This window comes from Epargyreus clarus, unplaced genomic scaffold (genome assembly GCF_041222505.1).
Source record: "Epargyreus clarus isolate Ecla_fem2 unplaced genomic scaffold, WU_Ecla_fem_2.2 ptg000029l, whole genome shotgun sequence".
Lineage (NCBI taxonomy): Eukaryota > Metazoa > Arthropoda > Insecta > Lepidoptera > Hesperiidae > Epargyreus > Epargyreus clarus.
The window spans coordinates 638,737-654,665 of NW_027332235.1; the positions used below are offsets into that span (position 1 = coordinate 638,737).

The window sequence follows — 15,929 nt, forward strand, 5'->3', positions numbered from 1 at the left end:
AAAAGAATCGAGTCAGTACTCGAGTCCAAAGTACTCCAAAGTAAGTTTTCACTTGTAGAGTATGCGAATTTATGTAAGTACGAGTACTGACTCGAGTCGACCTAACTCGGCACATCTCTAACCCGGGTGCGCGGTGCACCCATGTGAAAATCATAAAACTCGAAAAATGACGTGTCGGGCCGGTCGGGCGGTCGAGTGCAATATAAATTTATGATAAATATCTATTTTCATTAATAACTAACGCGTTCTTATGAAATGTACGATAATTTTTCGGCAGATACGATAATTTTACGCCCCTGGTACGATCAGCGCCATCTCCCAGGTTGCCAACACTGTTTCGTAGCGTGACGTCAACACATTGAAAATATAGAAATAAACTTCGACGCTACACATACTTCAGGGGAAATCTTGGGAATTATTTAACTTTTATTAGTACAATTGCAAGAATGTCAAATTACAAGGCGTGTGCAGTGACGATGTGTTCAAGTACGATCGCTAAATATCCTAACAAATTTGCTTATACAAGTTCCTAAACCCAAATCTCATAAACGTTAAAGAACTTGCAGATTCTTATATGTTTAAATCCTCTGTTTGCAAGCAATGACATTTTATACTATCTATGTAAGAGAAGTATTATTGAAAAAAAGGAATAAATTTAGTAACTCTCGAGTGATTCGTCAATTCCAAATCATTGGAACGGGACGTAATTAAAACAAAACAGCAAGTGGAAGCTGTGGAAGTATTCATATATTTAATATATTATATAGATGTCTATGATAAGAATAGAATTATAAGACGTCTATGAGAATTCTATTTTAAGGGCCCATTCTGTAATTAATAGGACACAATTAAAATATTTCATGACTGTGTTATTATTGCTTGTGCATGTGCACTGATTAACTTACAGGACTGTATAATTAAAAATACATGATTTGCTAATTTTAGTATTTTATTAACCGATTTCTTTGTTTATTTGGTTTATATGGTTCTATTAGTGAGTACACACAGTAGAACTTTTGTAATAATTATTACAGATCACCTAAGCTAAATTTTTGTGCTGCTTGCGTGTCTGCTTTTCTTCATTACTAAAATTATTTTCCGTAACAAATGGATATATATTTTTATCACTGTCATTTTCAGAATTAAATTGCAATGCAATAATAGGAACTATATGGTCACTTTTCTTCCTTCATCTTGTTGGGTAGGTTACGCAAGTAAAGAAGTACTATTTCCCGTGTACTTTACTTTATGTATTTCAGACTGGTGGCCACTTTCGAAACTTTTGGCTCCTCACTTCTTCTAGGCAGGACAGTCATCACATTTTCATTTTCATTGATGTGCCTTGTGTTCAGGACAACTTTTACTTTTCATAAAACACAAACTTGCCTTCCTCTTAAACTGCACATACTCTATAACGTCGACACTATACGATTGTCGGGAAGATCTGTAAATATAAATATAACCAATTAATAACCTTAAAACAGTTCACATAAGAATATAAGTATATTTTAAAAAGTCTTAATAATCACTTACAACCTTTCTTCTGTCTGAAGTCAGTTAAGAAATGTTTTAATTGTCCGATATGATTAAATGTAAATATATACCATAGGTTATCTCACGGAAGTTTTTGTATCCATTTTGATTTATTGCACTGCATATATGGATATTCTTCAAGCAGGTTCACGCTATCAGCTTTAATATAGTATGGCTTCATTTCGGTTCACAACATATTATAAATTCAACCAACTCTAACAGCAAACGATATAATTATTATTTGTCTTGTTGTTGTTTGCAAAGAGAATATAATCACTACGTTTTAGTTGTTTGGTTTCGATGTAGTGACGTCACATGACATTTGAGGCAGCACTGTCGCCGTTTTGGGATTTAAAATCCACAGATAAAAAATCGAAAATTTCTTTTATAAAAATTAAAATACTTAGAACGTATTAAAAATTAAACGAAATACTGCATAATTTATGTTTACCTATAAGCTATGATATCCAACATATTTCATATTTTATTGTTATAACTGTCAAGTACCCAATTTGCATAGGTTTGGTGGTATACTTGATTTCCGTAGCAGTAATTATTAAAATGTATTGACATTTAAACGTTAATTCAAATAATAATGTTTTATACTTATTACACATTTTAATCAAAGTTTCGATCGCTTTTAGAACGAATCGTTTTTAACTGCAATATTTTTAGTCTATGGAGGGATGACGTTTCACTCGCTGTCAGAGTGTCAGATTTGTAATGTCAGTGTGTCTCGTATGTTGTGTACGTCACTTTGTTCCATGTAATTGAAGCAATTTGGTAAAATAAAGACACATTTTAAACATACGGGCTCAAATTATAAAAAATAATGTGAGTAATCTCAAGTGAACTCAAGTTATTTATTAGTCAAGTAGGATTTATCTTAAACGTATAACTTTACTACAAACAATTCTTGCAGGTCTAAAGTTACTTTCAAAATCACCCTGACTTCGGATCCTAAGCTCCCCTTTAAAGTGTAAGTCTGTGAACAATATATTTTAGTGTTATACTCCCATTGTGCTCTCGAAGTAACTTCAACGTATCAAGAATGCAACGAAGTATTTCATAAATAATGTTTCCACTTAAAATTAACGAGAGTTATTTTTGGTAACAGATGCTGAAGGCGATCTCTACGTTGAAGTTACATCGTGAACACTAGAATGGCGGCAATCTGCGAAGTCGACAAGTTTTTCAAAGACTTCATCGGGATGTGCGTGTCGCGCTCGTGGCCCGACGCGACCACCACACCTGAAAATATGTTACTTGTATTCTCGTCTGCTTCGCACATTGAAGAAATCGTGAAAAAACTGTCAGTTGAAAAGGAACGTATAAATGAGTTTATGTCCTTATTGACAATAAATGTGTGTATACATAACACGGATTACAAATGTACCGATGTATTCTTACAAAATTGTTTAGCAGATCCACCCAAATATGTTTTAAAAAAGATCATAAATTCAGAGGCTGATGATGAGCAAGTAGAAACTGCATTTAAATTATTCCAAAATATGTTTTCTGAACAAAGATTAATAAACTCCTTGTCTGATTTAATGGTGGAGAGTGCTTCGAAGCATACACTTTTGAATAATATGACAACAGAGCTTCCAGAGCATGTGTTGGTTGAATTCAGAAGTAAATTATATTTAGCAGAAATAATGGCATGTGACGCCAATGAAGATATTGTAGATCTATTAAAACATTGTGAGCAACCCTTAATGGATTTGTTAGTCCTGTCTTTACTGAGAGATAATCAACAACAATATGCTAATGGAGTGGATAAAATCATTGCATGTTTTGTAGAAGTAATGTTCATTGAAGATGGCTCCACTCAAACATTTTGGGAATCACTTTTTAATATAGAGAAGGAAAATTTTATTCAAATGTGTTTGAAGAATGACCATTTGTGTCAAATTATCTTTAATGTTTTAAAAGATTGCTGGCAAGATGTACCAAATTCCAGGGTAAAACTAACCAAATTTGAATTAGATTCCATTATTAAGAAATTTTGTGAAAATAGCGTATTAGAATTGGATTTCATGGATTACATGGAAAAAAATGGCATTCATGTCAATGTTTAGTCTATGTGAAGTGCTGTAAATAAATGAATATACCTTCTTTACATTATACATATAATTTCAACCAAATATCTTGTGATAGTTTTTTTTGTGTATATTGCTACTAATTATAATATAGTAATATAATGAATTATATTTTCTGACGAATGCTTATAGACATAATTAGAACAGAAAAGTTATTTTAAGTGTTAATTTTGTGCATTATACTTATATTATTGAAAAGTAACAATTTGAAGCTATATTTTTTTATTCAACTTTCTTTATTAGAATGTAATTGATCTTATTGTAATAAATATTTTTACTGTTGACTAATTTATGTTTTCTTTAGTTATAGTAAAGTTTGCATAATGCATTTTTATTTTTTGGTATTATAAGACCTAAGAATCTGATGATGGTTTTAAGCTATGGCAGTGATCTTATTTTATTTTTCTTTAATACAATACTTATTTAAATAAACTTTAGCAAAAAAATATGGGCAATTATAAGAAAAGCTTTATAAGAAATTTTTGGGTTTCGGAGACACTTATCATATCTCATAAAAAAAAAATAAGAAAAAAGTACAACCAACTTCTATGTCACTACAAAGTTAAAAATAATTGATATAAATGTTCGTTTAGTACATATTTCTGCAGTCATCGCTCAGTATATTTAGTTGGATAATGTCTTGTTCTCTCCAATATGAGGGTCCTCCTCCTTGTTTGAACTCTATTAAAAATAAGTTAAACTTGTAATTAAGTTATAGTGTTGCACTTTATCTTTTTATTTAAAAGAATTACTTTTCTGTCATATGTTTGCAATGTAGCAATATTCTTCTATACTACCTAGACAAAATCCAATTCCAAAAAATAGCAGAATGTCCCGCCTCTAATTGGATTTAAATGTGTATAGTATTCTATTATTATTGTAGTCTTAGCGTGCCCGAAGCTACTCCGTTCACGGCGGTGCTGAAGTTTGCGGCGGAGGAGTTCCGCGTGGAGCCGGCCACTAGCGCCATCATTACCGACGATGGCATCGGCATCAACCCCCAACAGACGGCTGGTTAGTTCCAACTACTTACCTCTTTATATTTATACAGCAGCCTTCTTTATTAAACAACTGAGTAGATTGGCTTACAAACCAATATACATTTTTTTCTTAGTCAAAATTGAATAATCTACCTATTTCAAGCCATAATTGACTTTAGGAAAGGTTTGAATAATATTGTTATGTTAATGTTTTAAAATTATAAATTGACTGTTTAAAATTTATTTGAATAATAAGAAGACAATTATGTATTAATTAAAATTTTGCATACCTCTAAGAGGTGTAATATAGAGGACAATTTTGAGGATATAACAACTGTATACCTATATTAAGCAAAATAAATGATTTGATTTGATTTGATTTGATATTGAGACATAATATCGTAAATGTTTTCTATATTTGGTAAGGTAAAATGGCGTGAAGTAAAATAAAAATACCTAAGCAAATTCTAAAAAATATGTAAAATACGATTGTGTATAAAGAAACCTTCTTTTTAAAGTTTGTAATAAGGTAACTGTAATCTTTCAGGTAATGTGTTTTTGAAGCACGGATCAGAGCTCAGGTTAATCCCCCGAGACAGGGTGGGCAGCCAATCCACATAGACCAAGATGACATTCCTCATTCAAACTTTGAGTGACTCTGGTATGAACAATTCAGCTTTTATATTCAATGTGATTATAGTTTGAGGCATATCTTTTTTTACAAGTAAATTTGAGAATATGTATATCGATTTCAGCTTGCACTGGGTAGCCAGTGTTACTCAAAGTTTGCAATATTTTTTTTAAGGTGATATCTGTATTTACACATTAAACTTTAATATATTTTATGTTGTATTAATACAATTTGTATAAAGAAAAAATGCATAAAACTTTGGTAAATCTTTTATTTACGTAACCTTAATATTTAATTATGCTTAGGCTAATAGAAATATAAATAAAACGAGACCAAGTCTACAAATAGTTAATCTATTTTCATAAGTGGTTCGACCGCTATTAAAAATGACTTTTCGAATTCCGTTTCGGAGAAGCGCTCCACTGAAGCTCTGAAAAGTAAAAAAAAATCTTAAAAATTTAAGATTAGGAATCTATAACAAAAAAGGCGATGTGAAATTCAGTTTTTTAACCTGGGGATCCTTGGTTTAAATTTCCTAAACATATCAAAGATTTTTTTGAAGTTGTGTAATAATTTAGTTTGGCCAAAAATAAATCCTGAAAAATGCTCAATAGAGAAAGGCGCAAACAGGCTGCAGCTGTTTAAATTATTCAATGGTCACACATAAATTTTGGACAATCTGGACATGTAACCAGCTTTATACAGAACAGGGATGCTACCTGAAGCCGATCACAGCTACATTGCGAGTCCCGAGGACTAGGATGGTCGCCTTATATACCAGTCAGCAGAAATTTAAATCCTTCTAAACTAAAGAACTGCTTCATGTTACCTATTACTGGCATGAAACAGTTTTGAGTTTCGTTTCCTGTGGTGTTAGACCTCCTAATGTATTTCACATATGCAGGACAGAACTAATGTATTTCACATATGTATTCCACCTGAAGGAAAACATCATGAGGAAACCTGCATACCTGAGAGATTTATAAAAAAAAAAACTCAAAGGTATGTGAAGTCCACCAATGCGCACTTGGTCAGCAAGGTGGACTATGGCCTAATCCTTCTCATTATGAGAGGAGACCCGTGCCCAGCAGTGAGACAATAATGGGTTGATGATGATTCCACCTTATCCCGCAATAAATGAATTGAGTCGGTGGTAGCGTATCAGTTCCACCGTCAACTTCAAATATAATCACCTGGCGGCATCGACGAGCTGTCGTCTCTGTTCCGGCGAGAGCGCGATGGCCTCGAGCAGCGCTCGCGCGTACTCGTCCGGCTCGGCGGCGAGGAAGCCGGTGCGCGCGGCCGCCGCCGTCTGCACGATGTCGGCCAGCGGCCCGCCCGAGCGGTGCGCCACCGTCACCAGCCCCGCCGCCATGCACTCCACCACACCTGGTGACATCGCGGAGTCAAGAACTTTCCGACTAAGTTTTTTTTATTAATAAGAGTATCAGACGAGCATGTCCACCTGATTCCTACCAAAGATGAAAGATGCTAAGCTAAGCTGGAATATCTTAGATAAGTATGTCTCCCTAACCACACCCTTCAAACCAGAACACAGCCCCTTTTAACATTGCTGTTATTAGGCAGAAATACGAGTAAGTATGGCGGTGGTGCTGCCGAAGTCGAACCACAGAGGTTTCTATCATCTTCAAATATCTTCCTTTATTAACAATTATCCATACAATTTTATCCTTCTGAGACCAAATTTTGCCAATTTCTTGTATGAACAAATTGTCAAATGTCGATTTTTGAGAGCAAATATGGGCTAGATTGATCATCAATAATGAATGTTCGTCAAAGAGTAGATATAAATAATTTGCTACACATTGTATAGGATGCCCGTGAATTTTTGTCTGCTAATATGATCTATCTTTGAGTATGTAAATTATCTCTTAGAGATAGGTGTAGCAGTATCGTGTCATTTAAAACTATCGTTAAAATATCGCGTACCACATCATATCGCCATAACATGTCTTAATGCATATTTCACATATGTGTTTTAATTACCTTTACAATTGAATTTTTATAGACATATTCAACATATTATTTTTAATGTCCTTTGTGGAAATTAATTTAAATATACAAACTGGCAGGAACCATTCTAGTAGTCCATTACATTATTTTTAATTGTATGTAAATATGAGTAAAAGAAAGAACATGAAATGAAAAAGGTAGGTTATTAAGATTAAAGAAGCGAATATGTGCACTGACTGATGCCGAAGTGTTCGTTCCACATGGCGTGGAGCGCGAGCGAGCTGGTCTGGTAGAGCTGCAGCAGGCGCGCGTGCGGCACGTTGAGCTCGAAGGCCACGCTGCGCTCGAGCGCGAGGTGCGCCGCCAGGTCGCGCAGCTGCCGCACGCGCCGCTCGTCCGCCGCGTGCCGGCACGACCCCACCAGCACCAGCTGGATCTGGGGGGACACGGAACATGTGACAGAACCCTTTACTAGCACTCCTATTCTGTTTTATAACAATTGTTAAGCACTGCTGTGTGGGCAAGGACAGCAGTTACCAGTTGCAGTTGCGATGCATTGGCGACTCCTCTGGTGTTGCAAATGTCCATATGTGACAGACTGGTTTCCATCAGGTAGCCCATCTGCCTTATGGTAGGTTAAATAAAAAAACTTGCCAGTTACCATCAAGTGTTGTTCATGCCAATTTCCTTATTTTAAAACATAAAAAAATCTTATCCAGACATTCACACTTGACATTAATTGACATTGACATTTGTATAAGTGTTCGGTAAACATGTCTAATTTTATTTTATATACGTTAATTACGGTACTACAAGGCAAAAACTGATTTTAATAATAATACCTTCACAATTGACCCACGAAAAATTGAGTAAAACATGTGTTTTCCTACATTCATCCATTCAAATTTCAATTACATTTAAAGTAATACTTACAAACACAATACTTACAATAATTGATTTCCAATTACCTTCAAGACTATTTATTTATTTATTCAGACTTATAAAAAATGGCCTAACTGATTTCACATACCTAAATTTAACTTCAAACATCTGAATACACTATGAAAATTTATGAAATTCAATATATGAACCAGCACTCACTTTATTCCACAACATTTCGTTCTTGACGAGCAGGTTTCTGAGCTCGTACATGGCCTGCAGCATCAGCGGATGGTCCTTCTCCGGCCTGAACTGCGCCACGGCCAAGATACGGATAGGGTCAGACTCCTTCACCAGAGACCGCAGCTTCTTTAGGTCTGTCACCTGGAAATAAATGTTATGGAAGAGGTTCATTTATGCGGTTATGCTATCTAACAGTAAGAATGTTAAGCTATTTCATAAAGGCCCGTCGGTCCGGTCTAGCGGCCATGTAGATGTAGATAGTAGATGACGTCACTGTTCGTGATCGCATCTTTCACCTAAATGTTCGCGGCCTTTCTTTGTTAGTGGAATGAGAATTTCAGAATTCGCCGTCGGAAGCGTCGTGGGCTATATACTATTAAATGTCAACATTTCACACCTTTTGACTTTTGCGGCAGATCAGTCTGGGAGACTTTCGTTTCGTCACATTGCTTATTATAAAATTTCTGATTATATTAATGATAAAACAGCTTGGGACTGATCAATAACATAATTATTAGTTAATTAAGAAAATGTCAAAGTGTAGCGTATCTTGCTGAACAAACTTCTTTTTTTTTAGATAAATGTAAAGCAAGATACTGGAGCTAATGCTTTATTAATTATATGTAAACATAATGGCATTTAAAAAAAAATATTAAAAAGAGAATAATTATTTTTAAAATTAAAAAAAGACAAACCCACTGAGTTTCTTACCGGATCTTCTCAGTAGAGGTCGCGTTCCGATCCGGTAGTAGTTTAAGAAAATATTGTAACTGACAATTTGTAAGTGCCGCCGTTGGCCTATACAAAATAAATATATTTCATTTCATTTCATTTCATTTCATTTCGTCGTCAATTTGCATATCATTTTTTTTCAACTTCATTTATGACCGAATCCAACTTCGTGGGTTTGGGTTTTGAATTTGGGTTTTTTTTTTAAGTTTTAGAGGATAATTTTTTAGTATACTAGCTGGGTGGTACCTGGCAGGGTGGGAAGACCTTCTGTGGGTTGGCGCGCCATAGCTCGGTGATGTGCTCCTCCGTCCACGTGCCGTTCACCATCACCACGTCCGCACACCGACCCGCTGCGCCGTACAGCTGACGAACAAATTACCAAAAAATTAATCAAATGACCGATGGACTTATTTATATCTGCCTAATACTCGTAATAGCGGTGTTAAGCGCTACTGTGATCTGGTTTGAATGGTGTGGGAATGCAACATGCTTATTGTAGATTTTCCACTTATCTGAGGTTTTTCGAAGGTATTAATGCATCTGATGCCAAACCCAGGTAGGATTATAATCTTAACAGATACAGCTACAAGACTTTTTATACAATGGTACTAAATTTTATGCATCATTGTGTATCTGTCATGTATATTGCAAACTTATTCACAATTTAAAGAATGAAGTTTTTAGTAATAAATCTATACATACCCATCCAAACACCTTATAGTAAAACAGCTTGCACCAAGTGAATAAAGGGTTGCGCGCGATGAGACTAGAGTTGTTGTATGAGACCAGGCGGTGCTTGACGCGGCGCATCATGGCCGTCGTGATCGTGGGGTAGTGGGTGTAGCAGCCCACTGGACACTGCGCCAGGTACCGGAATATCGGGTAGGTGAATGCGTGCCCTGTAGTCTCTATATATACATCTGGAAGTTTAAACAGAGGTAAATACTATAACCTTGACATTGCAGATTATAGTAAGCAGGAAAAAGCTAACAACTATAGATTCAAATGAGTTTAAAAGTTGAGTAAACCACAAGCAACTCATTTAACTTTGAAAATGGTAGCTTTTTATTAAAATAAAGGAATGGGTATGCAGTTCACCTAATTGTATGTGTGGATTGCCGACCACAGACATCTGTAAACAAACTTAACTAAGATTGCCGTGCCACCTAACTTTAATCTCAGATATGTTGCTAACCTTGATTTTGAATGCAGTCCAATGTATCCATTCTTTACCACTCTTTCATACAGAACACAGCAGTAATTGACAGACTTAATATAACGCAAAACTATGTGTTCATAATTTATCAACCATTACATCACAAAAAATATTTCAATTATTATATTATTATACCAATTTCCTGACCTGGATTCAACTTCATAAATGCTTCCAAGCCCATGACCATAGAGCCCAAACTCTGCAGCAGCAGTGTGAAGTACGGGTATGTCTGGGGGTCGATCAGGTTGGGGAAACTCAGTCTGACCAAGTTGAGCTTCTCAGCGGGAACTTTCACATTGAATTGATTGTAAGCTTTGTCTAGGATGGTTTTCAATTCCAAAGTCTCTACTGTGTAGATATAAATGTTGGAATCGGGGTATCTGTAAGAAAATACACATTTCTATTTGTTACATGCATTATTAATAAACTATCTGTCCAATTATTCCTGCAAAAGATTGAAATTTGACAAATTCAAGTGTGGATAAATTGTCAAATGTTAAGATATTTTTTATATTTCTATTAGTCAAGTTTTTAATATTTCTTTTAGTAAAAACTTTTATATCTAGTAGAAAATAAATTACTATTTTGTAGTTTTATACAAATTTTACTTTTGGATCCTCCTACTGTTTTATAACCAACTTTATTTATTCAAATGTTTTGCAGTATTCAATAGAGATACTTATATGTTTAAATTTATTATATTATTTACTCGTCATGTAAATCTTCATCATGGTCAACCATATAATACCTATCTAAATATGTAGCTTGATGTTTATTGGATATTGAATCAATCTTTTGTACTTGCTTTTTCATGTATGATGGTCATATTTTTAAATTATAGTAATTTTGGTCCACCTGATAATGAGTGACAACTGCCACCCATGGACATCTGTAGCCTCCGAGATTCCTACTTAAGGTCCACCACAAATTTATTGCATATTAGGGTACACCCCTGATACCCTAATACCTTTACAATTTAATTGGAGTAATTAAATTGTAAAGTTGTAAGTTCTTACTTCTCTAACAAGGCTTTGATGGCCACCCAGAGCACCCGCTCGCCGCCGCCCCCCGCGGCACAGTGCGGGTGGAAGAACGCCACGTTGGCGCCATCCCGCCGCCGCCGCTGCAGCTTCCTCTCCTTGATACGCATGTACCATGACGCAAATATAAACGCGCACGGCACAAACACAAATGCTGTTACTATTATGGTGCCGACGAATAACACCGGTACGACTATTAAAATGCTGGAAATAATAGGATGAAATAAGTATAATGAAATATTAGATATTTCTTTGGTTAATACAAATAGAAGTGTAAAGTAAAAACATACAAAAAGGTACAATATGACCTAGGAATATTAACGAAATATTTATCATCATGATTATCATCATCAGTAATCATCATCATTAAAAACCATATAGGGCTGCCATAAAATAAGTATTGTATGCTTTTTAATTACTATAAATTACTTACATTTAACAAAATAAAGGCCTTACCTGAACAATAACAAGAACATTGTATAAAACTTATTTGTAGTTGAACGAGAGAATGGGATTTACAAATTCAATAAATAAATACACGGGGTTGGGGTTAATAACTAATTATTAAAATATATTTCACATCATTCGTTGTTATTTCATAATTAAGTTTATTGTAGAAAATAAAAACATCTTTATAGCACTGCAGTACGGTTGACGTGTTTTTGACGCATTTCAAACCATAGACACCGATATTTCCATAGACTATTTGTTAACTTTTACGGAGATATCACATGATGATTATTTTACTTTAAAGTCAAAAAAACAAAAGTATAGTTATTTGTCTTTTATGATGAGAATACAATAATATTGAATTGCAGATCTCACTTACATAACTTGTTACCTCAAAACTTTTCTATGGATTAATTTTGATTAGATTTAGTTAGAGTATTAATAATACTTTTCTGTCAAATTAACAGGATTACAATAATAAAAGAAACCCTATTACCACAATATAAGGATATATATCCTTATACTGTGCTATTACTGAAGAAGAATTCCAGTTAGAGTTTCTGTCCGAAGTCTCTATCCACTACTGAGTATCCGTCTTTGCCTAAACCTGGTTTCAATATACCTTTAATTTTTTATATAATGCACACTATCACATAATTTTATATGCTTCTATGTTCTCTTCTAATAAGTTAACATTTATTTCATAGTATTTTATGTCTTCTAGTTTGTTTTATAACATCATGGGTAGTAGGGAATGAAAAAACGTTGTCGTTTACAAGCCCATACCATATTATGCACTGCCTTTCACATTACGCGTCGACTAATGGGCATGATGACAGTATTAAAAAAATCGAAGAATAAATGATTTACTTAAAAACAATACGTTGGAAGCATTCTCAAAAATATCCCAATTTAATAAAAACTTTAAGATTCATTATATTTTCAATAAAAGTATAAAATAATGCAGTAGCATCTTGCCTAAAACGCTAATCGGGGCGAAATGACGTCATTTTTTTGGCGTGTCACCGTATTGCTTGGAACTTTTCTATGGGATATTGAAGCGTGACAACACTCGCGGACGCTGTGACACCCGTGAGCGTTTTCACGCTTAATTCAAAATTTGTTTTAAAAATGCTAATATTTCCGTTAATACTGAATTTATTGCCGAAATAATACAATTTTTGGAATCAGTAGACCTGTACCTACATTATAGAAGGGGACTTCAAAATTTGTCATCATGCCCATTGACCAAAGTAAACAATAAATAAAACAAATTGAATTTGAATAATTTTATTAACATTACATGTTATATGGTAGATACAATGTCAATGCTTAGCTTACATAAAATTATGTACAAAACAGTACCACATTACGAAAGTTTAAAATGTATAGATAAAACATCTAATAATAATTAGAATTAGAATTAGAATGTGATAATAAAACCAGGTTGATGCTAGATCTATATGATAATATTTTATTGCTTTACGAATTATCAAACATTAAACAACTTTAAAAAGCTCTAATAAATCTGTGCAAATATGCGCATAGAAAGGGGTAAAACTTTTTCAAAGTCTAAGTATTGTAAAAAAAAATAGATAATACACACATATTATGACACATCAATGTATTCTCGGTCTAATAGACGCCAGATTAAATATTCAATTGTCGGTGTACAAAATTGGGCCGCATCGAAAAGTATTGCTTCATTAATTTTCCATTTATTTCGTTTTAGTAAAGGGAGACCTGAGGAGCAGCCGTGCTAAATTTTATTATATGCAGGATGTTTAAAAAACTTTGATAGTGCGATTCAGACTAGTGTCGCCATCTTAAGACTACGTACAGAATGTCGCCACACTGGTGTTAACTGCCACTCATATTCTTTTTTTTATAATATAGGAGTAGCAGACGAGCATGCAGTCCACCTGATGGTAAGTGGCTACTGCTGCCCATGGACATCTGTAATCAACCCGAGATAGGATTAGATATTCCTATATGAGGTCGGCCACAGGTGCGCCGCTACCCCTGAGGACTAATAAGCTGGAATACTTCGGAAGAGTATGTCTTCCATACCATACCCTTCAAAACGCCTGTTATTAGGCAGAAATAGGAAATATTCGTATCATATTCGTAGTCATATTCAAGTTATTCAGCCAAGGGGTCCGCTTCGTCGGTGACCTCTGCCGCCAGGTCCGCGAACTTGGCCACGTAGTCCACGCTCGACTCCGCCATTAGCGACTGGAGTTGTGAGTCCATCTGGGATACATGAAAAACCAAACATTTGAATTCATAATTTCAGTCCAATTACAGTGGAGTTCTATTTGTGTATCTTCGTGAATTTCTTTACAAATAAAAAGTGGTAAATGAGCGTGCAGCTTGAAGGTAAGTGGCCAATGTCGGTCATGAACATCTGTTATCAACCCAGATAGAATTGAGCTTCTTGAGATGAAATGGGGATGTCTATTATACGATTTACCTTTATACCACTCTTTTCAAACCACAGTACTCTAGACAGTGTTGTTATAGCACTGGAACAGGTCTACAAGTTGTAACACCAAAGTCGAAATACGAAATGAATCCCCAACAAAATGTCTGAGAGTGTAGTTTTATCAGTGCATGTATGTTGTATGTCTTCTGCTTTCTGTCCTCCTCTCTCTCTCTCTTACTGTGCGTGCGAGCGCACGCGAGTGCGCGCGTGTGTGCGTGCACACGTGCGTGTATGCGTGCACACGTGCGTGTATGCGTGCACACGTGCGTGTATGTGTGCATGTGTGTGTGTGTGTGTGTGCCGCGTGGTCGTGCGGGGTGTGTGTGTGTGTGTGTGTGTACCGCGTGGTCGGGCGGGTCGTTGCGGTCGTGTCTGGGCGCGCGCGCGTCCAGCGTGTGCAGGAAGCTGCTGAGCGAGAAGTCGTGCGCGGCGCCGTCCAGCCAGCCCTCCGCGTCGCGCAGCAGCCGCGACGGCGACAGCGACAGCGACATCGACAGCGACTCCGACGGCAGGAAACCTGAGAACCACCAAACATGCATGTGGAACAATATGAAATGTGGTTCGGTCACAATAGGTTTCTGATGTGTTTTTGTAAAGTTGAACTTTTTTAGACAGAATATCATTAGACAATAATTATATCATTCAAATAAAAATGATAAAAAGTTTATACATTCATATTGTTTTAAGTCCCTTAACATTATTTTTAAATATTTCTAAACCTTTCAATTTTTAAAAAAAAAATAATGAGCTGCACACAATAGTTGCCCGAGTATTTTGGGTCGCCATACCGAATTTTCTTATATTCTTTCATAATTTACAAGTAAATTTAGTGAAACATACCACGTGATAAATCTCCGTTTGCCTAATAATGGTCCAAAAACGGCCGCGTTAACTCAATATCAAGTGTGTACAATGCACAATAATTAGGTACTTTTATATCATAAAGAATACTTGATTGCATACTGCTCATATCACCCGACTGCTCAGTTTTAGGGTTAACGGGCTCCGAATCTTGTTTTTTCTCTTTGTTCCGATAGCACACCTCCGTCGGCGAGATGTCCATCTTAACGTCCTTTATATCGTAATCTTCTTCCTCCCTGAGATCATCTGAAATAGAACAATATTCTATTTTACTATTTGAATTGAATCTGTAAAAAGTTCAAACATGTCGTTAAACAAACGCTATGTAAAAAAGCGTACTATAAACTAAGTGATTATTTAACTGTCAAAACGGTGTGGTCTGAAGACTCTGAAGTAGCTTCAGCTCCACGTGTACCATTAGGTTAACTTTGACATTGTAAAAAACATTTTTTTTAAGATGTGTTATGGAGTTTCTATCGCCGCTTCTTCTCCATAACGAAACACCTTGTGTAGTGGTGTAAAGTAAAGGTCGTAAAAGTAAAGTTAAATCTAAAAATATTTCCTTAGGAAAATTGTATAACAACCTTCGATCACTAATAAGAACTAGATACACAATCCCATACAAAAATGAACTTAAAAAGTGGCGTCAAATTGACGCTAAAAAAAAAGAAAAAAAAAATTGACGACCGTGGTTTGTCACTTGGACAAGGAATTAGTGGAGACGAACTGTCATTACTTTTAATATTTTTATTAGGTCGAAGTGATTAATTTTAATGAACATAATAATAATTTATCAATGAAAG

At 35.3% G+C, this 15,929-nt stretch overlaps 3 protein-coding genes across 4 annotated transcripts in view; 1 reads left to right on the forward strand and 2 right to left on the reverse strand.

Annotated features, from left to right (window-relative positions):
- The first annotated feature begins 2,238 nt into the window (after positions 1–2,238).
- On the forward strand, positions 2,239–5,506 carry Ufm1 (Ubiquitin-fold modifier 1). Of its 2 annotated transcripts, XM_073089233.1 has the most exons (4): positions 2,239–2,367; positions 2,456–2,512; positions 4,519–4,649; positions 5,163–5,506. In XM_073089233.1, coding segments are annotated over exons 1-4 (264 nt in total). In that variant the 5' UTR covers positions 2,239–2,365; the 3' UTR covers positions 5,237–5,506. The 2 variants fall into 2 exon arrangements, with proteins under 2 accessions (XP_072945334.1, XP_072945333.1); XM_073089232.1 differs by lacking the exons at positions 4,519–4,649; positions 5,163–5,506 and adding an exon at positions 2,651–3,923 and having other exon boundaries at positions 2,250–2,367.
- On the reverse strand, positions 5,500–12,010 carry Alg11 (ALG11 alpha-1,2-mannosyltransferase). Its single transcript, XM_073089231.1, has 9 exons — positions 11,787–12,010; positions 11,307–11,534; positions 10,438–10,670; positions 9,777–9,994; positions 9,321–9,437; positions 8,322–8,483; positions 7,458–7,656; positions 6,440–6,635; positions 5,500–5,676 (listed from the first exon to the last, which is right to left on the reverse strand). The coding sequence occupies exons 1-9, from the start codon at positions 11,804–11,806 to the stop codon at positions 5,595–5,597; spliced, it is 1,455 nt and encodes a 484-aa protein (XP_072945332.1). The 5' UTR covers positions 11,807–12,010; the 3' UTR covers positions 5,500–5,594.
- Positions 12,011–13,054: 1,044 nt separating this feature from the next.
- The window catches only part of crm (cramped chromatin regulator), a 40,515-nt gene continuing 37,640 nt past the window's right edge, over positions 13,055–15,929 (reverse strand). The window contains exons 19-21 of the mRNA XM_073089588.1: positions 15,229–15,372; positions 14,607–14,782; positions 13,055–14,033 (exon numbers count right to left, since the gene is read on the reverse strand). Of these exons, the coding sequence (XP_072945689.1) occupies positions 13,923–14,033; positions 14,607–14,782; positions 15,229–15,372 (431 nt within the window). The 3' untranslated portion in view covers positions 13,055–13,922. The remainder of the gene's footprint in view (positions 14,034–14,606; positions 14,783–15,228; positions 15,373–15,929) is intronic.